Source organism: Fringilla coelebs (assembly GCF_963513975.1).
Source record: "Fringilla coelebs genome assembly, chromosome: Z".
NCBI lineage: Eukaryota > Metazoa > Chordata > Aves > Passeriformes > Fringillidae > Fringilla > Fringilla coelebs.
Genome location: NC_140031.1, coordinates 37,202,385 through 37,229,845, shown reverse-complemented (window position 1 = coordinate 37,229,845; position 27,461 = coordinate 37,202,385). Strand labels below are relative to the sequence as shown.

Here is a 27,461-nt window from a genome sequence, read left to right as displayed (position 1 = left end):
TAACACCTCTTACATGCTAAACCAAAAACTTCAAAGGAAGTTTCCTAACTCATTATGGGAGAAATATATCCATAAAACAGCACTGAAGGTTTACAGTCAGCTCTATTAACTTCTACAAGGCTTACATGAAATGAAACTTGGTCAGTTTCCTACTAACAAGCAATTTTTTCTGAAACTGTAACTCAAGACCCAGTAATATAGGTTCCAGACAGGCAAAAGCTTTTGCTGTTACAGTTCAAAACAATGTACTCCTCCCAAAACACTCAGAAAATAAATCCAGAGGTGGCTCATGAGGTTACAATTTCCTCAGGTTCTCTTCACAGTGGGAGGGGCAAGGAAAGAAAAGGACACAGGGACGTTTGTGTTTATAAAAAAAGCCTAAACCCCCTTACACCTCAAGCATAAAAACACCCAAGATGTCCCATGCTTCACCTTCCTTCTTACTTGGCAAATTACCTCTAGTTTTCCTTGGAGTCTTCATGCATGGTTCTCAATTTGGGATTGAGCAGTAAGGCTATACTGACAATCTGTCACAGCAAATCTCTATGGCCTAACAGACATTGTTGAGAGAAAGAAAAGGCTCTGAAAAAATATAATGACAGGCCAATTAAAAAGAAACCACTCTGCCAGCCACCAATTTTACATTCTTTGCAAACACTACCGACACTGGACAGAATGCTCCTGTCACTGGTTCCCCTATTCCTGCCAGAATATGTATTCTTTTGAATCTACAGGGAAAGAACCCAACTCAAACCAATTAAATAAAGGAAAAAACAAACAAACAAAAAACCCAAACCAAAACAAACCAAAAACAAATGAAGGGTAAAGAATGAGAAGAAGCAAAAAGAACAAAAGACTTAATCAAATAATTTCTTCTACTCTATACACTCAACGAAATATTTATTTTTCTTTCAAAGTGACTAAGCAGCATCCACCAAAATTTAAATGAAAACTTTATTATATTATTTTAGAAGCAGAATTTTTAAAAAATCAATCAAAATTAACACCAGCAATAAGTAAACTATACAACATGTGTGCAGCAAAAATATTTGACTGCTCTGTAAAGGTTGGTCAAGTAACTATAAGAGTTAGTGAATGAGTTGCCTCTGGTTTCAAAACTACTAGCAATGACTAACATTAACATGACAAAAAAATAGAATCCCCATATGTTATGATAATTTTCTGCTAATAAACACTTTAAAACACTTGGCTTTCTTTTAAGTTATCTGTAAAAATATTTTAAATCTCCTTTTTGCATAGGATTGGATTTTTTTCCTCACACCTGAATATTTAGAAGACAATCTTTCATTTCTCTATACTTTAGGCTCTTGCACAGTGAAAATAGATTTGAGTCTTCAGATTAGCATAGACAAAAGAGACTGTATATAATTTAAATTTATTCAACTGATTTTCTCCAAGAAAAAACTGAGAGTCTCCTGCACCCTTCTTTTAAAACTTGGGTAAGTACCTAAAAAAAGTAAAATAACAAGATGGTTTGTTCATTTCATTTCCTGATAAATTCTGATACTGAGGATTACCAGTCTAGAACATGCAGGATTTTGCAGAATGAAAAAGTCAAGACACAAATATTTGAAATCTTATTCCAATATTGTCACCATAAGAAACAATCTGCCCAGTTTTGCTCCAATGAGTCATCTCCTCGTCTCACTTCTACATTATAATTCCTGATAAAAGGCACACCACTTAACTTGAACTTTACCTTTCAAGAGTTCTTCAAGGGAAATCTGACTTAAACATTTCCTAATCTAATAGTAATATAATAATAATAATAATAATTTCCAAATCTAATAGTCTGCAAGTTTGCACATGTTATTTATTCAAACGTTTCTTCAATTGTTCTAAATGCCTATCATCAGTATCCTGGAGAATTAATACAGTAGCTTTAGACTGAAATGGATTGAACTCAATAGTCATCAAACAACAAAGATCTATCAGCTGTTTTTGACATTTCTCTAAACCATCCTTAAGTTTTGGACGTAAAGCAGGATCCTTTTTCAGCTTATTAATTTCAGGCACTGAAAAGCCAATGAAACTTGTTAGAATATCATCAGCAAAATCTACTTCAAGATAAGCAGAGCCATCAGAAATTTTTGCCTTTATACCCCAGGACCCATTGCTTTTTGTGAGGTTTCCAGTGAGAGTGACAATAAAACATTTAACTTTCAGAATTGTAACAGTTTCTGGTTTTTTTGCAAGGAGGAGGGAAATATATGTGAAAGGGGGAGAATCTAAATCTAAATGTGCCTCTACTGCCTTGCAAGGAAAGATCTGTGAATCATGTCTTTGCTGATCTCGTTCTGGATCCATTTTTAAGGAAAATACCGGATCATCATTTAATACCCTGCTGTCAGAAGTGTGTTGGTGTTTACATCTGCTCTCATCTAGGTCTGTATAATTCTGCCCCTCTTCAGGAGGAGTTTCCAAAGAGAAAGCTGATGAACTGCAGGTCTGAGGTAAGCCCTTGTGTGGCAAAAAGTTACTAATGCTATTTTCATCTTCATCAAACATTGTTCTTCTCACGTTCTTTTCCTTGCTGATAGCTTCCCTGGGCTTATCTCTTTCATTCACATTGTCTTCTTCACCAGTCCCATTTAAAGATGAATTGCAGGAGCTTCTAGATGTATGTGGAAGTCTGCCAGTAATTAAACCCATGGTTCTGTTCATCTCCTCTGGTGGCACTTCTTCCATTTCTCTTTGCATCTCTTCTTCCAGAAGAAAGTCATCTTCTGAAGGAAAATCATTTAAAAAGCCATCAGCGTATTCTATGGGAGGTGCAACTTGTTCATTTGAGTGAGGCAAAGGACTTCCAGATTTCTGTAGCAAAACATTTCCATTGTGTACAGTCAGTGAATCTGAGGCTGTATTAAAATTGTTGCTTCTGCTACAGTATCCACTTTCTAAAGATGTTTGGTTGTTTAAAGTAAATTCATTATTTTCATCAAGGCTGGCTAAAAGCTCTTCATCTGAAGGGCCAAGAGTTTGCTCTAACTCATCCACAGGCCTTGAAAAAATCTGTTCATGTCCAGCTTGTCCAACAGAATTAGGGTTTTCAGCTTCTCCAATTAACCTAGCAAGAACCCTTTCCTGACAATAATCCTCAAGAAGAGCATCAACTTCACCACCCAACAGTTTCACATTTTCTGGTTTGAGCAGAAGAACTCCAAGACGATATGCAATATTGCCCTGCACAGTGATTTTTGTTCCAGGAGGAAGGTTACTGCAGAGAACGGGCACTGGTTGATACTCCATGCCCTGAATTTGATGTATGCCATCTGTTAATTGTAGCATCAGCATTCGAGTAGGCTTTGCTTCCCAAGGCTTCTGAAATGTCTGAGTACTGGCTGTCACTTCTTCATTTACAGTGCTTTTCCCTCTTAGCTTCTGCAACTGAGAATACGCTGGCTGGCTAACATCCACCAGTGAATCAATCTGTATGGAGAAGCAGCCTGATAACTCTCCCTTGGGAGTATCTAAGATGCAGTTAGGCAAAATGGGATATTCCAAGTCTCTCAGATCGGTCAGAAGCCATTGCTCAAATACCTGCTTGTTAATCTGAGCTTGACTTAAAGTACTACCACTATTTTCTTCCTGGATCCAATTAATACATGCTTCCAGCCATGTTAAAGGGACTTTAACATGCCATGTGGATGAAAGCCAGGTTTCCACTCTTGCTACAATGCTAGATGTAGACATTTTCATTTATAGTAAGAGACTGAATTCCCTAAAATGGAATTAAAAAAGACATATTTAATCTTCTGACAAAAACTGAAATTATTACAAGTTTCATGCTTATATTGTATAAAAAACTTAAATTGAAAACAGTTCTACAGACAATGAAATTCACAGGCATTTCCAACATTAAACATTTCAATCAGCAGAAAAGGTATGTGCAATTATCATCATAAAAGTTATGTGCAAAATATAAGAAAAGTATGGAGACTTATACAAGCAACCACACTTCTTTTCTGATGATTAAACAAGAAACATATAACTGAAACTCTTTTCTTATAGATTGAATGTGAATGGACAAAAAAACCAAAACCATAAGAGCAGTAGGTTTTAGAATATATTTCCTCTTTTTCTATGGTTTTCTTTCTGTTAACACAGTTTACTTTAGAAATTGACCTGAGATGCTACTCTCTCACTTCACTAGCACAGTTAAGAACAAAAGAGGATCTATACAACCAAGCTGAGGGCTATCAACACCTATATCAGAGGAGTGACTTTCAGTCCACGACTAAAAACTTTGCACATGACAACAGAAAGCTGGCTTTGAAACATTGTTATCCAAAGACCCAGTGCAGGACTTGGCTGCAACAGTACCAAGTCTTGGCAGCTATCATTTCAAGGATATCAGTGGCTAATTAACTGCTCGTTGGTTTAGGAAGTAGTTCTGCACAAACCGAGTAGAACAGAAGTATTTTAGTTGGAAGCGATTCTGAATGATCATTTAGTCCAACCACCTGACAAATTCAGTGCTGACCAAAAGTAAAAGCATGTTACTAAGGATATTGCCCGGATGTGTCTTAAAAACTAATAGGTTTAGGGCATCAGCCACCTCTACAGGAAGCCTTCACTGTTTGATCGTGCTCTCAGAACTAGAACCATTCAGATTGGAAAAGACTTCCAAGAGTCCAACCATTGAGTCCAACCTCTGACTGAACACCACCACCCTGCCAACTAGATCATGACACTAAGTGCCATGTCCAATCACTTCTTGAACAATTTCAGGGATGGTGACTCCATTATCTCCCTGGGCAGCCTGTTCATTGCTTAAACACCCTTTCACCCTTTGTGAAAAATTCCTGACGTCCAACCTGAATTCCCTTGGTACACCTTGAGGTCTGTTTCAGCAACTGACCCCCACCTTACAACAATTTCCTTTCAAGTAGATTGTGGGGAGCAATAATGTCTCCCCTGAGTGTCCTTTTCTCCACCACTGCTCCCTCAACCACTCCTAACACCACTTATTCTCTAGGCCTTTCACCAGCTTTATTGTCCCTGGTAAAGAAATGATTCCTATTGTCAAGACTGAACCTTCCCTGATACAGCTTTACACTATTCCCACATCTCCTGTTGCTGGATGCCAGGAACACACCAGCACTCTCTCTCCAGGTTCCCTCCTCAGGGAGCTGCACAGAGCAATGAGGTCCCCCCTGAGCCTCCTTCTCTCCAAACCAGACAAACCCAGAGCCCTCAGCCACTCCTCACAGGATGTGCCTTCCAGCCCTTCCACCAGCTCTGCTGTCCTCCTCTGGACCATTCCAGACCTTCTTCCCACCCTCCTCAGAGTGTGGGGCCCAGCGCTGCAGACAGGACTCAGGGTGAGGCCGCACCAGGGCTGAATCCAGCAGGATGATCCCAATCCCAGCTGGCGCTGCTGTGTCTGCTGCACCCCGGGATGGGGTCTGCCCTCCTGGCTGCGCGGGCACACGCTGCTGGCTCACCCCGAGCTGCTGCCAGCCAGCACCCCCAGATCCCTTTGGCAGGGCTGCTCCACACACACTCCTCTCCCGGCTTATACCTGTGCCCAGATTTACTGCATCCCAGAATCTGGATTTGTTCTTGTTTAATTTAATGCCACTGACAATTATCCAGTGCTCCAATCTATTTCAGATCCTTCTTCAAGGCTCTTCTCCATTGAGAAAGTCAGCAGCACCTCCCAATCCGGTATCGCTAGCACACCTGCTAATGGTGCCTTCAACTCCTGCATCCATCTCAGTACTACAAACACTGAAGACACCAGGTTACCTAACTGTGCATGGGTCATGTTCAATCCCTTAGAAAGGGCGACCGAATAACTCAATCTCTTTACAGGGCACAACGAAAACAAAACCTACACTAAGTATATTTAAGAAACACCAGGTGTGGGTTCTTCTGTGTTTATTGGGGTATTTTGGCATTATAGCCTTCAGAGTGAAAAAAAGAACATCCTGCCTCCAAGCTCTCCCCGAAAGATCAACAGTTCGGAAGACACAACCTAGCTAGCCCAAGTAAAGCACCAGCTTTCAACAGAGGAGGTGAAAAGCCTGAGGGACGGAAAGGAAGCAGAGGCGGGGGGAGGATGAAGACCTGAATGAGGACAGGCCGCAGCTCGCAGCCCCTCAGAGGGACCGAGAGCTCCAACTCACCAGGGCGAGCGAGCGAGCGGTGGCAGCGGGGCGGCCCCGGCTCCCGCCGGCCTGAGGGACCGGGCAGCGCCCGAGCCCGCGCTCCCCAAAACCGCCGCGAGCACCCACCAGCCAATGGGAGGTACGCGTCGAACCATCGCGAGAGTCTCGCCACAGCCGGGGCCAGGCGGCACGCACAAGGCGGGGTTTTAGCGGCCGCCATTTTCTCGCCTCACGGTTGCAGCCGCTCCTGCTTTTCTGGGCCGGCACCTCGCTGCCCGCGCCGCTCCCAGCGCGGCTGCCACAGCCCAGGTAGGAAAGGCAGGCCGGCAGGCCGCGGCACGGGTCTAGCGGCACCACCCTTTCCCCGGGCCCGTCTCGTCCTTTCCCTCACGGAGGGCGGTGCGGGTTGCGGCGCCGCCTCCTCTGCTGACGGGCAGCGGCCTTACCCAACGAGGCGACGGTGGCGCCGCGCGGGGGGCGGTGGCGGAGCCAATCGCGGGTGGCGCTGGTGGATGTGCGCGTTGGAGTCCGGGGCTGCTCCCCTTTCTCTCCCGTACGCGGTGGGGCCGGCGGCGGGCGCAGGTACGCGCAGCCCGCGGCGCCGTGCGACCGGGGCCGGCGAGGAGGGGAGGCGGGTGGGAGAAGGGTACAGGCCGGTTAAGGCCTTGCCTGTGCCGGTAGAGCCGCCGATGTACTCCGCTCGGAGACGCGGCGTGACACAGCGGTGCGAGACGGCCTGTATCTCCTGTCCTGGGGCCTCCACTGCCGAGGGTTGCCGTAGCCCCAGGGCTTTCGTGGGGTCGGCGGTAGAATGAGGAAAACGCTGCGTGGAGGACACGGATGTGTCGCCGCCTCGGCTGTTGCTTAGGGCCCTCAGGCGGCCTCTGTCCCCGTTGCCCCGCAGGGACAGCGCGGGTTTCGCAGCCTCAGCGGGTGTGCTCCAAGGGCAGGGGCGCGGCGGCCTCTGCCGCCTTCCCGCGCCCACCCGTGGTAGCTGTGCCCTGGGAGAGCTTCTCTTGGGGATTATGGCGGGCGCAGCGAGGGCGCTCCGGGCCGCGGCCGATCGGGGGGCGGGGGCTCCGCATCGCGGCCGCGCCGCTTTAGGGGGAGGGCGGAGTGCCCGTGGCGCTAGGACTGACCCTGCTCTGCCCTCTGCGCCGGGCTTGGAGCCGCCGGGCACCTCCTTTGTGCGCCCGAGCCGAGCTGGGTAACGCTCCCCGCGGCCGCGTGGTGGTGGCGGCGGCCCTTCCGCTCCCGGCTCCGCCTCGCAGCGGGCCGGCGGGCGCCATTTCGGAGGGCGCCATTTCCGTTGCTCCGCGGGGGTGCCGCAGCGCCGCCGCGCTCGCCCCTGTCCCCGCCGCGCTGGGCGGGCGGCTGGAGATGCAGGGAGGGAGGGGGAGAAGAGAGGGGCAGGCGAGAAATGCCACTGCGCCTTGGAGGCGCTCTGGCGTTCCTCAGATCTTAGGTCTGTGGTCGTTGGTTCTACCTCCCGTGTCCGCCAGGCCTTCGATGTTCATAAGGAAACTGACTTTGTTAGTTATGGGAATGTCCTCGGTTTACCTAGCTGAGCGAGATTACTGAGAACACATGACGTGTGAGGAAGTTTGAGTAGGAGAGACTAAACCGTGAATTGTAACTGCAGCTGATAACACTTAGCTCCCCGCTGCCTGAAAATTATTGAGATGGTTGGAAATAGACTAACCGATGTCTGAATGGGCTATTACAGTTTGTCTGTGTTTTCCTTACTGCCTGTCCGCGTAACAGCGCAATTTTGGCAGTGTCTTCCTGAGATCGCGCTATTACTAAACTTGTGTATGCCTGTTAGCCCGCTTCAAGTAACTGGAAATGCCGGCATGTGTTGGGAAGACAGAGCCTGCTTTTAGCCCCTACAAGCCGGGCAGCAATTATACAGCTGTCTGAAAGTACGTTTAATAAATTAGAATCAGCTCTCCCCACCCCCATTTCCCCTCCCCCGATTATGGATACAAGAATGAGTGCCTGCTGTTTGTTGAGGCAATGGAAGTTAATGGAATGCGAAGGGAAATATGTGATTGTTTGGCTGTATTTGTAAATCACATTTTTAGTGATAGTAAGTTGGACTTTTTTTTTTAGGCTTCTGACTAATGTGACTTAGTGGCTAGAAGCAGGTCGCAGTCTGTCGAGTAGGATGCTTTTGGAAGTTTTAGGGGGGTGTGCATGCAGTGGGTTGTACGTAACTGTAGAGGGTGATATTTTTAAAACCACGTTATTTTAGTGTAGTTGGAAGTTGTAATTTTTATTTTATTCATCAATTGTAGTTGAGAGGAACACATGCTAGTGTGCTGGTTGAGAATTTGTAGAACAAATGCTGATGATTACCGTAACAGGACTTTTTATTAAGTGTAAATAGTGTTGACCTAAATAGCAGGACCAGATTTTGGTATAGTGCCCTTTAGAAAGTGAAACCAAGACACATATCATATAATGTTGAGATTATGTGGTTACTTAAAACTTAGTACGCCCAAAAAGTATAATTCAGACATTAAGAGTTTATGTAAGTCTACAGATTTCACCTTTAACTTCTCTTCGTGGTATGTTTGGCTTAGCTATGCTTTTTCTTTTATAAGGAAAAAATTTGCAGCAATAGTTTGGTCAGCCCTTTGGTTTCTGACTGTAGCAGAAGCACACTCACAACGTGGGAAGACTCACACTGATATATGCTGTTTTCATAGGCTCTTGAAGCAATAGGCTGTTGGATTTTGATCCCGCCCAGAATACTTGAGTTTTTGTCAGCAAGGATATATAATAGCGGTAAGTTCTAGCAGCAGGCATTTATTTTTGTTATTTTTTTCACTTCAGCGTGAGGTACAGTTTGTCTGTTGACAAAAAAATGTACTATCTTTATTTTCCAGCAGGTTTTGTTTGCCTACATAAGAAAAAAAGGCAATGGAGACTGAACAACAGGAGGAGACCTTTACCAACACAGAGACAAATGGTAAGTTTTTTAAAGGACTATTCATTTTTAGAAAGACTCTCTTAAAAATTTTAATATTTCAAAGAATTTTATAATTATTTACCTTTACCGTGTGTTTGCATCAGCAGTTATTTTGTGTTCTGCATTAAATGTCTTCTATTTTAATTAATGCGTCATTAATTAAAATGGGCACTTGCTTTTGAAGCATACATAATCTTTCTGTTGGTATGTTTTGGAAATGAGAACTGAAAGTTATGACTAAATACTGAAAAATATTTCATAACTGTATGAAGAATGTGAATATGTATGAATGCTGTAGGGCATATCTGTTAATTGCATTTTGTTCATTGTAACTGTTACATGCAGGAGTACGAATATATGAAATACTGCTAAAGCGCTTAATGGAAAATTTCTTGGGAATTTCGAGGGAAGTTTGGGCATTATTGTTGTTGATTTATGCCCGTTTTTCCCAGAACATCTGAAGTGCTACTTTGCTATTATTTCACCAGTATTTCAGTGTTGGACAACTACATTTGAGCTTTATGCCTGAAAGATTTTCCCCAATTGAAATTATAAAAGCATACTTAGTGGGTGATGTTGCATTCTTTTGGACATGTCTAAAATGTTTTGAATTTCTTACTGATTGTGTGCAGCATTCTCATTTAAGCCATAGTTCATAGCTTTCTAAATGCATTTTCAGGTGTTAATCAGTAAGAAAGCTGTTGACATGAAGACAGGTTTCTGTGCTGTGGGTGCTTAGAACAGACGTCTGTAATTAGTTTTGTGCTAGTAGGAATGAATGCAGTAATAGTACAGAGCATAAATGTGGCATGTGTTCAACTTCATTATGACTTAGAAAGTTAAATAAATGTTTATGTTTCCCCCCTATGGACCTCTCTACAGGCAAACGTCCTGCAGAAGATATGGAGGAAGAGCAGGCCTTCAAAAGATCTCGGAACACTGATGAGATGGTTGAACTGCGCATTTTGCTTCAGAGCAAAGTATGCTTTTTTTACTGGCTTTGTGTGTAGCACTGTTCGAGATGGTGGTGACAAAGCATATGTTGAGATAAAAGTGTGGAGAGATTATGTGCTTTTTTTTGAAATGAGGTAGTTTATTAGGTTAATTTTCAATATATAGGAAAGATAGTTGTAGGTGTATTGCAGTGGCATTGTCCTCTGGGTTCTCTTAAAAGGGTAAGTCCCTAGAGATCAATACAGGGTTTATTAAAAAATATATACTTGCTAAGAAGTAGACCAGTAAACAGTCTAAGATATTTTTCCATTTGAGTGGAAGGTGGCTATTTTGAGGAGAATGACTGTATATGAGTCTTTGAAAAGAAGGTGTTTAGAGGATTATAAGTAAGTGATTTTAGGTTAAATATGTTAGATGAGAATTTATGATTTTAGTGATTCTCCCAAATAGATCTACTACACTTGTTCAACAATATCAACAGGAAGAAGTATGGGAGTAGTTCTTCAGGAATTGCTGTGATTTTGTTGACAAATATAAATAGTTAAAAAGTTGGTGTGTATGAATTTGCTCTGGTGTTTCCAGTTGCTACAGATGATTTATACTTTCTGAAGTATCTGTCTTTTGTGTTGGTGTGAAAGAATGTTGCCTGAACTCTGTGTGGCATTTCTCACCTATAGCCAAATTACACGGAGTACCATTAAATGTTTTGCATGCCTTTAGCATAAGGTATGTGTGTAATAAAAGCAATATTTTTTGTACAATCCTTGAAAGAACCTGCTAAAAATGTGGTTTTCCAATTTGTATTTATTTTTGTATTTTTCAGTTTATTCCTGTTAATGGGAGTGGCTTTAATGAAGTTGGTGGCTGTTAACGTTCATTTCAGCCTTTTTGAGTTCATATTGCTCTGAGAAATTAGTTACTTTACTCATATGCAAAACAATTAGCACTTGAAATTATCAAATGTTTGGAGCTTAAAAGTGGAATTTGCAAATGTCTTCAATATGGGGGATAAAAAACTGATCAGATAATGGAGGAAATAATTGACCTGCGTTACAGTCATTTTATTTGGTTTTTCTAATAGAAGTAGTCTATGAGAAGTTCAACATTGGCAGAATTGCCTAAAACTTCTTTTTAGAATTGAAATATTAATGGCAAAGCTGAATTATCTTTCTCTGTGTGCTGTGTTCCATGGTTGTAATAGTTTTTGGTAAATTTTTTTAATGCCGAAGCGATGCCCCCCCCCCCCCCCCCACCTCTCGGGCCAGCAAAAATAGATCTGCTGTTTTTAGTCTTGAGTTAAAAACTTAGTCTGTGCTGTGTTGTCATAATGTAACTTCTGAAAACTATTTTCCAGAATGCTGGAGCAGTGATTGGAAAAGGTGGCAAAAATATTAAAGCACTTCGTACAGACGTGAGTATATATGAGTTTGAACTAATTTAACACCACTTCTTTCAGAGCACTACATCGAAAACTTGATTGCGTGCATTTCTAGAAATGGGAGCAATTCAACTCTATAGACATCCAAGTTACAATCCATTTGTATTGATTGTCAGAGTAGATGACAGCTCTTCAGTTTCTGTTTCAATTAAAGCCCAGCTTGATGCATGGGAGGAGAGGTTTATGTTAAATCTCTTCACTTTTTAATAGGATTCTGCTAAATTGATCACTTGAAGTGAGTTACTATCGTAATTAAAAATATTGACAAAACTTAAACCCCTTAATAGTACCATTCCCCATATGTGTGCATCAGTTATAGTACTGCTGAAACCCTTGCAGGTGGCTGGCTTAACCCAGTGATAGAGGAATTCTTTAACTTCTTCAAAAAAGCAATATGAAATCATCCATCTGTTTCTTAACAGCTTGCACGTGAAACACAAAACCATTAATATTAAGGTTTCTTGCTTTAAATATGAGTATAAAACACTAAAGGAACATTGTATTCTGTTACTTGGAAGTATTTTTAAATGCTCTTGACTTAATGCCTGTTGCATTTTACAGGGGGTTGACTCTGGTGATTAGACACATGCTCAGCGTTAATGTTGTGTATTTATAAAACTTGGCAACACTTCTTGAATTCCATTTGTTTACACTCCTGTACTTAACATCAGCTACAATTTCAACAGTTTTTCCAATCAAGACACTGTTCAGCACAAGATTTGGCAGTATATCATTACAAATCAGTTCCAACTAAGTTCATAAACTACCGCAACTAGAGTTGAGATTTTAGTTGAAATGGTCAGGAATCATACATATGCTCACTAACTTTGGCAGCTAGTTGTTCCTCTTTTTTTAGGGTTTTTTAATCGGGTTTTTTTTTTCTTTGTTTGTTTTGATTTTTTTTGTTTGGTTTTTTGCGTAAATCAGTATGTCACCTATGTCCAGATAATTTAGATTGGTCTGGATCACAAACTCCCGATTTGCCCAAGGTTCTAGTACTATCAGTCTCGACAGTTTTTGCGTCTACCCTCATGAGCCAGCCTGCTACTGAAACATCATTTATTAAAAGTAAATAGTAGTTTAGTCAGATCAAGTGACTCATTTTTAAAGTCCATACTGTTAGGCCACAGTCGGTGTAGCAATCCGTTATTGTGTTAGCCTTCAGAACAACTTAAGCTTGTTTCGTTAATTGAGAGTAATGAGTATAGTTTGTATTAAATTAAAATTTATTGCTTTTCCCCCTTTTCCCTCTCCTTGTTTTTTTGGCCATATATCTCCGTTGCCCATGTACTGGATCGACTTGCCCCTGCGTTGCCCACCATGACGTTGGCCCATCCGCCCCTGAACGCCCATGTGAAAACCCTGGTTGGCTATGCCCAAAAATGTGCTCGTTGCCAAACGGGTACCATACTTGACAACTTCCGATTGAATACCCATGCCCAATGCCAACATCCACGAACGCCAATGACCAATGCAGTACAATGCCAGTGTTTCAGTCCCAGACAGCAGTGGCCCCGAGCGGTATGTCCCAACAGTTTATGCCTCACTGCCTGAATAGAAAGAGAGAAATGTATTTTATTACCTGCCTTTGATATAATTAAATAGTATCCCCTTATAGACGGTGTATTGTTTTTTTTCAAGTTTTCTGTCTTATTTTCCCCATTAAGTCTTTTTGTCACTGAACTTTTACGTGAGTTGCCCACCCAAACAATCCACTAATTTTATTTCAATGGAAGGAGCACAGCTTCAAGTGTTGCATATTTGCTGCATTGTAAATCAGATTGGTTCAAAATAGTCTCTCGCTCTGTCTTTGTGGCCCACCTTGCTCCCCTCAACATTGCCTGTTCATAATTATTTCTGATGAAGTGCTAATTCCGGTTCGCTTTCCTTCACTTCTCATTTGTTTCGTCTTTATTTTGTCTTGCATTTGTATTTGTTTTCTTGGAGGGCCCATTAGTAATCTGAGTTCCATAACCTTATTCCAGATACAACGTTCACCACTTGTATATCCTCACATTTAATATGAGAAGGTGTGCCAGTTCTACGAATGTAATAGCGAGGGTATCCTAATTAGTGGTGGCGGGGAACATGAGTATTCACTTCTACTTTTCAGTTCTGCGTCAATTTCTTGCCCACTTAATTTGAGCCCTTCCAAAAGCCCATTCTGTCTTTCTCTCTGCAAGACCTACCTAATCTTAAATTTCTCATGCATATATACTGGGCATAAACAAAGATGCATGTGTTGTAAATTGAGCAAACAGGTTTACTTTAAATGGGGAATACTTGTAAACTCTTCTTTGTAGTAAACCTTGTTAAAATTTTGTGTGTGATGATGAAAAGAATTTACTTCTGCTTTTTTTTTTTCTACCTTCTCCATATTGTCTGTCATTGTGGCTTCCAACAGCATCTTGAGTATAAGTGCAGATATAGAGACAATTGGAGAAATCTTGAAGAAGATTATCCCTACTTTAGAAGAGGTATTTATCTTGAAATTTTCTTCTGTTTAGAATGAAAAGATTAGCTTTTGAATGAGATTGTTCTAGAGTATTTGCTACTTTTTAAACACAGGAAATTAAAAAAGTGAAAAATGCCAAAAGCCTTTTAAAGAAGGATTATGTCTGTCATGTTGGCATTTTTTGGGTAGAGGGCAAAGTCTATAATTGTTTATTAAACTAACATTTTGAACAGCCTTCCTGTTTTCTGAAAAATAAGTGTTGCACTATTAGATTCCTTCTTAATTTATAGCAAACGGTGCAGTGTAATTTAATAAATAATGTAAAAAATAGGGAAAACTGATACTTCACGTTGAGGTGAGGTGTTTAAATTTTTGTGGTTGTATCAAAAGAAATACACAACTACAATTCGGCAATGAATTAAATCGCCCCATTCTGTTTATAAAGAAAAAGCTTAAAACCCCAAATACTGAATTTTTGTGATTAATCTTTATTGCTTCTCCCTATATGCATCATATTTACAGTATCAACACTACAAAGGCAGCGACTTCGACTGCGAACTTCGACTTCTTATTCACCAGAGTTTGGCAGGAGGCATTATTGGTGTCAAGGGTGCTAAAATTAAAGAACTCAGAGAGGTACTTGCTTTTTGTTCTTCTGAGATTTTATTTTGTTCAATAAGCAATGTTTTCTGTTTGTAAGGGGCACATCTAAGCATACATGCTTTTGGTGTTATGGGACAGACCTGGAAGTTGCAACTTCCTCACAGACGCTCAGAAGTCTGAATGTCAGTCGCAGAGGCAGGACTTGGTTAAACATATTTTTGGCAGAGTACTGTTTTTAAAGACAGGATTTTTACTTCATTTTATTAAAATTGTATTCATTTCTCCTTTTAGACTAAACTGCTGCATAGTGTAGAATTTTTCTTGTGGTTGAACACACAAAATAGTTGAGAATGAAACCATCTCCACAGTAGATGTACTGTGGAAAGACTTCATGTTTGCTTTCGTATTTTTTTAATTCTAACTCCTGGAAGACCTTTTTTTTTTTTTTTTTTTTTTTTCTTCTTTAAGTGAAAGAGTAAGATTCTAAAAACTTAATGGTCTCTATGAGCTGAAAACACATGGTTGAGTTTCTTGGCGTTGTGTCAGGCAGTTTCAGGTCAGTTCAGGTATAAGCCAATACTTGTTTGTATGGATTAAGAAAGGCAAGATAACTAGACATAATCCTAGCAGCATTGCTGTCCTAGCATCCAGAGCGTGTTTAATTTGAAAGGTAATACAGCCTGTAAGCTCACAATGGTTATGTGGTTCTTTTTCTAATTATGCATCGTCACTGCATCACAATTAAAATAGGAAAATATTAATTTTTTTTTTCATCTTAATACAAAACTTAGAGCAGCAAGGTCTTTAAAGTATGTGATCTTCAAATTTTGTGTGATAACTCAAAAGCAAGCATGCAGATTTAAGTGGGTGGGAACTCAGTTGTCTTTTGAATTATTTTTAAAATACTGTAATAGTTTTGTAAAGTTTTTAAAAATATATTTGATAATCTTGGATTTTTTTTTCTTCTGCAGAACACTCAGACCACCATTAAGCTCTTTCAGGAGTGTTGTCCTCATTCGACTGACAGAGTGGTGCTTATTGGTGGAAAACCTGATAGAGTTGTTGAGTGCATCAAGATTATCTTGGATCTTATCTCTGAGGTAATGCTTAATAAATTAATTTTATTCTTTCAGTGGTATTCATGAATGTTTTAGACATTAACAGGATGAAAAATGGCGTCTTTCAGTTTCTAGTTTAAATTTAGTACCTCCTACTTTCCCAGCAGCAAGTGACGGACAGTTACAAACCTTGGGAACCGTTTCTGTTGTTTAGAATTAGGGTACACCTTATGAGCAATTTTTGGTAGTCCTGGGCCATTTATGCTTTGCATATGATCAGAATGAAAAATTCGAAGAGGAAGGAAAACAAAATGTATCTGCCGCATCTAAGTAGTTTTACTGTCGTAGTTAAGTTCACAGGAAGCACATCAACATCTCCTTTCTTGGCAGCATTGTGAAATCAAGAACATGTTCCAAATGCATGAATGTGTTAGTTTAAATAAATATGCCAGTTATAATAGAACCGTCTGATTTGGGGAATTGTTCTGTTTGTTTGTATTAGTCTCCAATTAAAGGACGGGCCCAGCCTTATGATCCCAATTTCTATGATGAAACATATGACTATGGTGGCTTCACAATGATGTTTGATGATAGAAGGGGACGGCCAGTGGGCTTTCCAATGCGTGGAAGAGGAGGTTTTGATCGAATGCCCCCTGGTCGTGGTGGACGACCTATGCCTCCCTCAAGAAGAGATTATGATGATATGAGCCCTCGGAGAGGACCTCCACCACCTCCACCAGGTCGTGGTGTGAGAGGTGGCAGCAGAGCTCGTAATCTTCCTCTTCCTCCTCCACCACCTCCTCGTGGCGGGTGAGTTGTTGGATAATTGCATTATACAAAAACTCGTGTTGTATATCTGAGTCATATTCATATTTTCAGTGATTTTTCCATGCTTCCATGTTGGTAGTGATTATGCAGGATTGAGCCTGTATTAGACCAAGAGTATTTTGAAATTTACTGAAATTATTACCTGCTGTGATGTAGTAAGTTGCCAGGACTATAGTCAGTAGTTCTGGAACTTCTCTTATTCAGTACTGGGGTAGAGTAGTTTGATACTAAGTTATATGTGAACCCTGAATGGGAAAATTCAGATAAGAATAAACAAGCTAGTTTATAACACATGTAACACTATTAACAAGCTGCTGTCTTTTTTGTTAGAGATCTGATGTCCTATGACCGAAGGGGCAGACCGGGAGACCGTTACGATGGCATGGTATGAATTTAAAATCTGCTGTGTTGTGTCCCTAAGCACAGTTAGCATGCTGACCTCCTGTTGCTGAACTATATTCACTTTCATGTGGGACATTTATGGTTCTGATGGTAAAACCAAAATGTTTTGTCCATACCAATGGTCCTCCTGTAGATGAATGTTTGAGGTGTTAATGGTACTCTTCTGTTTTCTTCCTTTCTCCCTGTCATCAGAAAGATTCAGTAATTTTGATTGTGCTCAGCTCTGTAGGTTTTCTTGCACTCACTGTCTTTCAGATTTTTTTAATCAGCATCACAAAAATGGGAGATTAGCAATTGAGAGATTTTTCAGATAGAGAAAGCATGTCAGAACAGTGTTCTCTGGTGAGTTACACAAGCATTCTTAACACTAAAGGTTGGCAAACATGAGCATTGATACAGTAATAATGCACATTATGGAAGAATATCTGAGAAAAGCTCTAATTGATGGAAGGCAATGGCTCTTTTGAATAAATTCTTCTATATTTTCTAATTTCTCTGCAGAAAATCCACTCTAAATTGCAAGTGTTTTGCAGGTAGAACCACTGCTTAGTTGAATCCTACATCGGTTCTTTCTGGGGGGAGAAAGAAATCTCTTCCTGTGTGGAAGCTTAAAACAAAGGATACAGATAGTTTCTATGTTGCATTCTGAACTACCACACCCCAGCAGCCAGCTGCTGTTCTGAGACGAGATTCCTCTTTCCTCAGTAGGAAATCCAGGAGGTTCTCCTGGTTTCAGCTGGGATAGTTACTTTCTCAGTAGCTGGTCCAGTGCTGTGTTTTGAATTTGATATGAGAATAATGTTGATAACAGGCTGATGTTTTTGTTTTTCCTATGTAGCATTTATACCAAGTCAAGCACTTAATTAGTGTCTCATGCCCTGGCAATGAGTAGGTACACCAAAGAAGTTGGGAAGTATTATAATCAGTACAAGTGACCCAAACTGGCCAAAGAAATATTCCACACTAGAGAACATCATACCCAGTATATAAATTCATGGCAGTTACCCAGACAGGGGGTCCATAGGGGTTTGAGGATGGGGTCTGGCAGTGGTGAGCAATTGTGTCATGTATCCTTGATTTTATTCTTGTTTTGGGGCATGGTGGTGGTTTTGGGGCATAGTTCTTTCCTTTTTTTGTTAGTTTTCCTTGTTTTGTTTTTTAATTTCTTCTCAGTTACTAAACTTTTGATTCTTGTCCTTGTTCCACTGGAGGTTGGGTGGGGGTATGTAAGCAAGCAGCTCTTTAGGGCTTAGTTGCCAGCTGCTCTTAAACCACAAGGGAAGTGGATCTCTTAGTCTTTTCTCCTCTGGCTTTGTTTGGTACTTTCTTTAAGATGACAGGTGATGCATTATTTTTTTTTTCTTCTAAATTAATGTAGAAGATAGAAATGAAAAAGAGCTGTGAAATGGGCTACCTAAATGGGCTTCACATGAACTCCTTGGGAGTAAGAGTTACTGGAACTCCAAATTGCAAGAATGTCATGTGCTTATTAGCAATAATAAAAGGAAAGATTTGCGGTTATAAATATTTGCAGTCACAAAAAACCCCCTGTTTCCCATGCTACTCTACATGCTAAGAAACTGGAAGAATGTACACCTCCAAGATTCCTTATCTGTATTTACATGTTTTCAGAACTCAGGTTTTGCGTTCTGTTGGCAGCTTAAAAAGCCTGTGCTAGTATACACAAACTTAACAGCCTGCCCTTTTTTGGGTATTTGGTTGAGCACAGTCTTACTTAGCTTGACTCTTGGGCAGTAGTGTGTTCTGGTTTTGCTCTATTTTTATTCCAGTTCAGCTAGAATAGAAAATCCATTTTAATTTAGGCTTGGCCTGTCAGGTTGACCTTCACTTTGTCATGAGTTTCTACACACAAGTGGAGTAATTTCTGCTAATTTGATTTCTTTCATGGAAAAAAAAAAAAAACGCACTTTTGTTTCTTTTTCATAGTGAAGCTGCTCATAACTTTGGCTCCTTTGTGACCAAGTGTTACAGCCAGTTAAAGTGAGGATTACTTCCCAACAAAGATATTTAATTTCTAGTTTCAGTTAATCATGATCCTAGTATCCTAAATTGTGTAAGCAAAAAGGTAATTTTCACACTGAGTGTGACATCACAGCTTCAAGTACAAAAGATAAAGTCCTCCTGTGCTACAAGCATCAAATAGAAACTGTTGTGTAGCTAAAAGTTAAAACAAAACCAATATTACCGTGGTTTGTGATGGAAAAAGCTGCTCTTAGAGAGTAGAAATGCTCTTTTCACATGAATTCTATCCTACTATCCTACTACCTACCTATCCTAGGTGTAATAAAAGGCAACAATTGAGGAACGTCTCAAAAATACTGGAAAAATTTAATGTACAAAACCAAATTTTTTGCCAGTTCTCTTTTTCACTAAAGGCAGAAGGATTGAACAGTTGACAGTCTTTAAGACTGGATGCTGAACTGTGGTTTTTCCTGTTCCAGAGATATGACTGAGTATTGACAGCTTTGTAAATGCTGAGATAAGAAAAACCCATTTTGATTTTAAAAGATGGGTAAATTCCTCTTGGTCATACAGAGTTAATCACTAAAGATGATACTTGTCTGTTAGCCTGGCTTAAAGTTGTAGTATAAATATGTACTGCTGTTTAAATGCTCATTTGACTTAGAATCTGTTCTGAAGCTTTTTCTCCAAAGTAGAGACTTGTTTATCAGCATATAGAAGTGTAACTACTACAGAGTGTAACCACTCCAGATCAAATCCCATGTACCATAAGGGTATGGTGATCTGAAAAATCCTGAGTTTTCTGTATTTTTTAACACCCTTATTATCAGGGGCATGTAAAAATCAGTAAAAGAAGAATGTATGACAACTCTTCTATTTATTTGTGCAGATGTTGGAAGGAAGTAACAAATTTTTACTTTCCTAGGTCACTCTTAACCAGAAAAGCTTACTTCCAGAGAATTTGACATCAGTTAGGACTGCATGCAGGGTTTTTTATTATATGTAAAAGTTGAGCTCTTTGCCTTATCTAGCCCATCTGTCATTTGGTTTCTGTCCCAGTTCTGAGTAGTGACTAGCACAAATTAGTCTGCAGCATAAAATGTTCAATATGCTAAGACACCCAAAATTAGTTTCAAAAACTAACTTTGCACAAATAAACATCACTTGATGGAACTGTAAAATTCTGAAAGAAAGAAGTGCCATATATCATATGTTTTAGAAACATAGCTACGTTTCTAGTACAGTTAGGCAGCAGTAGGTTGTTAGTCTACTTACTGGCTAGATGTTCTACTATCCAGAACATAAGAACATAAGAATAGTAGAACATAAGAAGCAGTGTCCTTCCTGCTTAACCTGCAGTTGGCATAATCACTTGCAGTTACTTGTTTCAATCTTGCTAAACCTTTTCCTAGTAGATGGCAGAATTAAAAGATTGATAAAGTATTTTTACATGTAAAAAAGGTTTTCTAAAAGAAAAAAGAAGGCTTAAGTTTTGCCTTGCCATTAATTTCTGAGCTTCTTAGTGAGAGGAGACATCTGCTAATACCATAGAAAGAGAAGGAAAACAGGAGTTTCCCATTTAGAGTTACTTACTCCAAAGTAAAATTAAAAGCCAGTGAGTCTTGAAAGGGGTCTAAATCACATAATTTCAAGTCTTTGTTATTATTATAAGGGTTTCTTCATACCACTTTGTATTCTGTTTGGTTGCAACATTCTCTAAAAGTCTGTGTGACCTAGATTTCCTTTCTTCCTTTTACGTTGCGTCTGGAAGATGATGCAGTGTCATGTGGATGCCTGTGATGACATGCAGCCACCAGAGTTGGTGAGTTTATTCAGCTTGTTTTTTGAAAACTGCTTTATTGAATGAGTTAAATGATAAAGCACGTTTAAGAGATTGAGTGTAGTCCGCGGCAACTTGCGGCTATTAAAATTTATAAAGCCATTCTTCTGACTTTAAATTTAGGGGCAGACTGAATGGTGTGTCCTTTGAAGTCAGGTAATGTTAACAGAAATGTGGAATTATACAGCAGCCTGGTGAAAATAGAGGAGCTTTTCTGTACCTCTTTTGCCTCCTTTACACAGTATTTTCATTTTGGTGAATGGTAACTTTCTCCATAACTGATGCAGTATAGCTGCATCAATTTATGATTTATGTTTTGTTTTACTTCCGTAATGTTGTGGGATTTTATTTCAAGCAGCAAATATTTAAAGTAGCTTCTCACTTTTATTTGTGAATCAACTGTGTTTACCTATCAATCTATTTGAAAATATATCATTTGATCAGATAGGTTTTGGGGTCTTATCACAGAATTATGGAATTATTTTTGTTGGAAGTAACCTTAAGGATCCTTAACGATCATCTCATTCCAGCTCACCATGGGTAGAGAACCTTGAACTAGACTGAGATGCTCAGGGTTCCATTGACCCTGGCTTTGAACACTTCCCTTAACTGGGAGTCCGCAGCTTTTCTGGACAACCTGTTCCAGTGCCTCACCACCCTCACAGGGAAGAATTTCTTTCCAATACATAAATTAACCCAATGCTCTTTCAATTTAAAGTTATTGCCCCTTGTCCTTCCTCTACATTCCTGTGTGAAAACTCCTCTCCAGCCTTCTTGTAGGCTGCCTTTTGGAGCTGGAAGGCAGCAATAAGGTCACCCTGGAGCCTTCTCCTTTCCAAGGTGAACAATTCCAGCTCTCAGGCTCTCTTACAGGAGAGGTGCTGCATCCCTCTAATAATCTTTGTGGTCCTCCTCCAGACTTAATCCAGTAAGTCCATGCCCTTAATGTCACAGCTGGATGCAGTACTTGTATTGGGATCTCAAGGCTTGACCTTTTGATGCAGTCCAGGCCCAGAGATTGCCACTCTGGGTTGTGAGTACTCATTGCTGGGGTAATGTCCCACCTTTAACCCACCAACATCCTGAAGTTCTTCTGGGCAGGGCTGCTCTCCATCTGTTCATCCCCCAGCCTGTGTTGGTATTGGAGGTTGCACCAAATCAGGTGAAGCACCTTGCTCTTGGTCTTGTTGAGACCAATTGAATGAGATTTCCTATGGGCTCACTTTTGGAGCTTGTCCAGGTTCCTCTGCATGGCATCCAGTCATTGAAGTCTGTCAACAGCACCACTCAGTTTGCATACTTGCTGCAGAGGTACCTAATCTGTTTGTGTCATTGATGAAGGCATTGAATAGCACTGGTCCCAGTAGAGGCCAATCTCTGAGGGAACACCACTTAATGTCTGTTGAAACTCTTAGCCATTGACACTGCCCTCTGGATGTAACTATCCCTATTCAATAAACAGTCTACCTGTGGAATCCATCCCTCTCCAGTTTGGAGGGAAGGATGTGGGGACTGTGTCAAAGCCTTTACAGATGTCTGGGTACATGGTACCTGTAGCCCGTTTCTTGTTCAGCAATGTAGTCACTCCATTACAGAAATTACAGAGTACATCAGGTGTTGACAATGTCTTGAAGATGGCAAAATGCTGCCAAATCATTATACTATTGATTAATTCATATGAAAAGTCAGTTCTTTGCTTATATACACATCAACTGCTATCAAATTCTATTGTTTTGTAGTGTGGAGAGGCAGATGCAATCAAGGAAGGTTGTTTAAGAGAAGTTAGTCCAAAAAGGTATCCTATGGCAAATACCAGCAGCAATATGCAGTATGCTATGTGATCATCTTCTCCATTTAACCTTAAGCAGAGTCCTTCATTGTCTTGTATTTTGGACTCCACTGTGAGCTCTATTATGTTGTCTTATAATATGTATTGCTTAGTAACATGATTAGACAATACAGGTTGCTTAGAGACAGAGGATAAGCTCAACACTTTGATCTGAATAGCTTCCATTTTGATGTAAAAAGAAAGGTGATAAGAAATATTTTTTGGGAAAGTTGTTACTTTATAACATCTATGGGCCCCTGCTTGTGAGTGGGTGAACTTGACTGACTGCCAGGAGCCACCCAGGTGCTCTCTTGCTCCTTCCTTAGTACAGTGAGGGGAGAAAGTAAGACTGAAAAGTCTGGCTCATGATGGACACAGGCAGATGACTTACTAATTAACATTAGTAAGTGAGTAGGCAAAACAGAGTTGGCTTGAGTAAGTTTACTGCCACTTTGAGTAGCATGGTGAGAAACCTAAAAACACCTCTACCCATCTTCCACTTCTTCACAGACTCAGCTTTCAATCCTTCATTCCTTCTATTTCTCTGCCGTGAGTGGTGCAGGGGTGATAGGGAATGGCAGGTTCCCAGTCAGTTCATCACACCTGTTCATCTCTGCACTGTTCCAGTGTAGGGTCCCTTCCATGGAATAATGCAGGTGGAGCTGCTCAAATGATCTGTTTCCAGTGGACTGTGGTTCTTAGGGAACTGTTCCAGTGTGGATCCCCTTCATGTGGTACAGTCCTTCAGGAACAGACTAATTTGGTGTTGGTCCTTTCACAGGGCACAGGTATCTGCCTGTATGGCTTCCTTATGGGTATTTCTACCTGCTCTCACATAGCATCCCTACACTGGGCAACAGTGTAGTGATCTGCTCCAGTGTGGTTCTCTCCATGGGCTGCAGGGCAGTCTCCATTACAGTTCCTGAAGCATTTTTTTCATCCTTGCTTACTCTTGCAGTCAGTGCCCATTGGAAATTTTTTAAAATATTATCACTGAGATGTCATCAGCTTGGCTGTCAGTTTCAGCTTTAGGCAGCCTCCTTTCAGAGACCCCAGGAATCTCTTCAGAAGTTGAATTTGAGAGAACCACATATATTTATTCTTTGCTTCTGTAGCAAAGTATAAATACATGGTTTTGCACACTTAGAACACATTAGATGAACTGAGAACTTGATGTCAAATGCAAGTTCACAAATCCTAAAAACAACAGGGCCAGGAGTGCTCGTTGCAGTCGTTTACATTTGGTATGTGGTGGTTCAAATGTAATAGAAGTAAGTCATGATTGTTTCTTCTAAGATGTAAAGGGTTTGTAGCATAGTCAGAATCAGAGGTGTAGATGTAGTAGGACGGTTTGCTGGACAGACTTCTTGCCCCAGAACTGGAGACTGGAGTGTGTTTTGAGCTGTATTGGTAGTATTAATGAGGCTCTACTCTTGATTTTGTAATTCTAATGTTTACTACAGAGGTCACAAGTAGATCAGCATCAACTGCTGTCTACAAGAAGCTGAGATGGTGAGACTGCCTTGGTAAACTGGCATGGCTGAATTCTTTGTCATTTTATATGTTATTCTTAGAGGTTTTGATAGGGCAGGATAAGAATCACAGAATATCTGGAGTTCGACAGGACCTACAAGAATCATTGCATCCAACTTGTGGTCCTGCACAAGATGGCCTCTGGTCCAAATGGACCAGAGGTTAATGAAATCTCTTCCACCCACCCCTTTTGTTTCTGGTCTTCCATCTTTGCCTCTGGATGTCCTTGATGGCATAACAGTGGTGTATTTGTATCAAATTGAGGGTTGTGGTGTTTGATTAAATGGGTTCAAAGTTAACAATATAATGCTTAAGATAAAAATGTGTTAATGAAACATGTCTGTTCACGTTAATGTTTTTTTCTCTTTTCTCTTACAGTTTGAGGGTGGCTCTGGTTATGGTAAGTGTTCATATAGAATCTTTACATGTAGTTCATTATGTAGTTACTAAAGGGCTTGATGCATACACTTAAATCAGATTATTCTTATGCAGGGGGGCGTGGTTCATATGGAGATCTTGGTGGACCCATCATCACAACACAAGTAACGATTCCCAAAGATGTAAGTAAAGTTGATTTGCTTTCAACTCATGCTTTCTCTTAAAAAAAAAAAGTCACAGCCATTTCTCAGACTGTTTAAGTAAATCAGAAATATTTAAAAAATTGATTAAGTACTTCTGATACAAAAAGAGTGTTTCTAAATTGCCAGCAGTGTATTGCTTGACTGTTTGGTTTCTGTCTTCAGAGATACATTAAAGGATTCTACTTTTGATTAATACTCAGTAATAGATATGGTCCTTGTAACCCTTGTTTTGCAAATGACAGCTGGTTCTCCCAGTTTTATCTCACTTGTGTTTATACAGTTAATACTGCAAGGGATGTTTTTAGGCTATGCAGAAATAAGCTCCATTGCAACACTTTAAACTGAATTTGTGGAAACTACTCAAATGCTGTTGTAATTTTCTAACTTTTTGGAAAGGCAGTTGTATCAGGAAATGAATGTTTTTGCTTTCTTCCCTAGTTGGCAGGATCTATTATTGGAAAGGGAGGCCAGAGAATCAAACAAATACGTCATGAGTCAGGAGCTTCGATCAAAATTGATGAACCACTAGAAGGCTCAGAAGATCGGATAATAACTATTACAGGAACACAGGACCAGATACAAAATGCACAGTATTTGCTGCAGAACAGGCAAGTTAAAGTTCAATGTTGTCCCTACTGTCAAATTAACATGTATGTTATAAAACTGCTCTCCTCTGTGAATCGTTTTATTAATAAGGCAGGTTTTAAGTAACTATTTGAACCTAACTTCTCTAGTGGTAGTTTTGCCTTGATTTTCTTCTGCTCTCCATTCTAATTAAAATGAAGACACCCTCAAAACTAATCTTGCTGGAAGACATCTTAACCAAGCAGTCCTCTCATTTCTCTGGTGAAAACTGCTGCAAAAAAACTACTTGTAATAAATTACATAGAGCCTGTAGAAAATATAGAAGATTTCAGTGGATGTTGGCCTAGTTCTGTGTGGAAGACTAGTGATTTTGTTGTTTTTAGATAACTAAATTGACAACAAATCACAGTCTGCCATATGGCACAGACCATGCCTCTACAGGACAAGTTGAAATCGATTTGGGGCTGTTATGCAGCATTTCGCACCTTGCTGACTTTGCCTTTTCTGCCAAATATTAACAGCTACAGATAGCATTTTCTGTATTAACATTCTGGCTGCTATAGCAGTTTTAATATCTTAACTGGAATGTTTGGCTTTAGATTACTAATATTTAACTATGCCTGAAATACACTAATATAATTGTTAGACATTGACATTTTAAAATTATGTATTTTTAAATGTGTTAGTAATTTGTAATTTAATATGCTCTATGAATGTTGATGCAAGATGTATGGTCCATCATTCTAATACATGCTTTTTTCTTTTTCTTTTATAGTGTGAAGCAGTATGCAGATGTTGAAGGATTCTAATGCAAGATTATTTTTTCTTTTTTATAGTGTGAAGCAGTATTCTGGAAAGTTTTTCTAAGACTAGTGAAGAACTGAAGGAGTCCTGCACCCTTTTTTTTTTTAATCTGCTTCTGTTTAAAAAGCCAACATTCCTCTGCTTCATAGGTGTTCTGCATTTGAGGTGTAGTGGAATCTTTGCTGTACACCAGATGTAATGTTTTAGTTCCTTACAGATACATGGGGGGGGAAGGGCGCACAAGACTAACATTGAAATTTTGAAGTGGCAGAGAGAATGAATTCTATTTTTGTTCATTGTTGGTGGTAAATTGTACTGTTTTTCTGTAATTGTTGTGAACACCCTGCTTTTATGTTCACTGTATCTTACTTTGAAGGGGGAGAATATGGGTAGGCCACATGTCCCTGGCATTTGTTGAGAGCAGTGTGCAGAATGTAATGCATTTTTGTAAGAAACATTTTAGGATTTTTAAATAAATTTAGTGAACCTATTCTTGGTGGTCATTTTTCTTAAGGTCTGCATAAGGTCATAACTAAAATGGATACACCTTGTTTGTTTTTTTTTTTCCCCTCATAAATTAAAGTTGCTGTTAAGCTTGCTCTTCAGTTTCCTTGATATGTAGATGGAGTTATGTGGGATTTTTTTGACAAATTAAAAGAGATCGTGTGAAAACAATGACTGCTTTGCTGTTTGGGGGGGGAAAGGGGAAAATACACAAATGTGTAAAACTTGACATTTTTGCAAGTGTTTGGCCCTCTTTGCAATACATATATATATTGGTGACAGTATATAAATAAAATACTTTCAAACTTTGTGATGTCACTGAGTAAACAGTCGTAAAGTACACTTGGTTTTAGACAGCTTGCTTAATGCAGAGTTGCTCTACCATTACTGAAAAAATTGTACCTGTTTCCTGAGCTTTTGTTTGTATGGGTAGGAATTGCGATTTGGCGAGATGAGATATAACTATGTAACTTGTTTTCCATTGTATGCAAAACTTCCAACTTGTTTCCCAGATGTATGTTGAGTTCTGTAAGAATTATTTGTGAGAAATTAAAAAAAAATTATAACGCCTCTGGATATCTCATGAAATACTTTGGCATTTGTATTTATAGTTTAAAGTTTTGATTTCACTTCCTGAATAAAAACAGATTAAAAAGTTTCAAGGTGTGTGGCACATAGAGATATGATGGGTGCAGACTAAGTGAGGATTCTTTTATTGTCTTTGGTTTGTTGGTTGTGTTTCCCCCCCCCCACCCCCGATTTGTGGTGTATGAACTCGGCCTTTTTAACGCATCTGCTCTTTAAAATGGCATGGTAAAGGCGAGGAGCCTGAAACGTTATGCATAAGGCTGGCTCCAGTGGCTGAGTGATAGTTCTGTAGAAATGCCATCACTCTCTTCAGTCAGTGGGAAGTCAGCTGGCTTGGTACACAGCTTGGTACCTAAATTCTAGCGCAGT

General features: G+C 40.1%; 2 protein-coding genes across 15 annotated transcripts; one reads left to right on the top strand and one right to left on the bottom strand.

The window, feature by feature from the left end:
• Positions 1-1,006: 1,006 nt before the first annotated feature.
• RMI1 (RecQ mediated genome instability 1) lies at positions 1,007-6,266 on the bottom strand. The gene is made up of 2 exons (XM_084225448.1): positions 6,153-6,266; positions 1,007-3,742 (listed from the first exon to the last, which is right to left on the bottom strand). The coding sequence occupies exon 2, from the start codon at positions 3,718-3,720 to the stop codon at positions 1,831-1,833; it is 1,890 nt and encodes a 629-aa protein (XP_084081574.1). The 5' UTR covers positions 3,721-3,742; positions 6,153-6,266; the 3' UTR covers positions 1,007-1,830.
• Positions 6,267-6,317: 51 nt separating this feature from the next.
• HNRNPK (heterogeneous nuclear ribonucleoprotein K) lies at positions 6,318-27,153 on the top strand. 14 transcript variants are annotated; one of them, XM_084225458.1, is made up of 16 exons: positions 6,318-6,443; positions 8,846-8,924; positions 9,029-9,108; positions 9,979-10,088; positions 11,417-11,473; positions 12,978-13,021; positions 13,905-13,978; positions 14,464-14,591; positions 15,530-15,658; positions 16,119-16,426; positions 16,775-16,829; positions 20,601-20,651; positions 24,409-24,430; positions 24,508-24,590; positions 25,050-25,219; positions 25,972-27,153. In XM_084225458.1, exons 3-16 carry the CDS (start codon positions 9,060-9,062, stop codon positions 26,003-26,005), a joined length of 1,314 nt encoding a protein of 437 aa, XP_084081584.1. In that variant the 5' UTR covers positions 6,318-6,443; positions 8,846-8,924; positions 9,029-9,059; the 3' UTR covers positions 26,006-27,153. The 14 variants fall into 14 exon arrangements, with proteins under 14 accessions (XP_084081584.1, XP_084081581.1, XP_084081577.1 ...); XM_084225455.1 differs by having other exon boundaries at positions 9,026-9,108; XM_084225460.1 differs by lacking the exon at positions 6,318-6,443 and adding an exon at positions 6,487-6,716 and having other exon boundaries at positions 9,026-9,108; positions 26,033-27,153.
• The last annotated feature ends 308 nt before the right edge of the window (positions 27,154-27,461 follow it).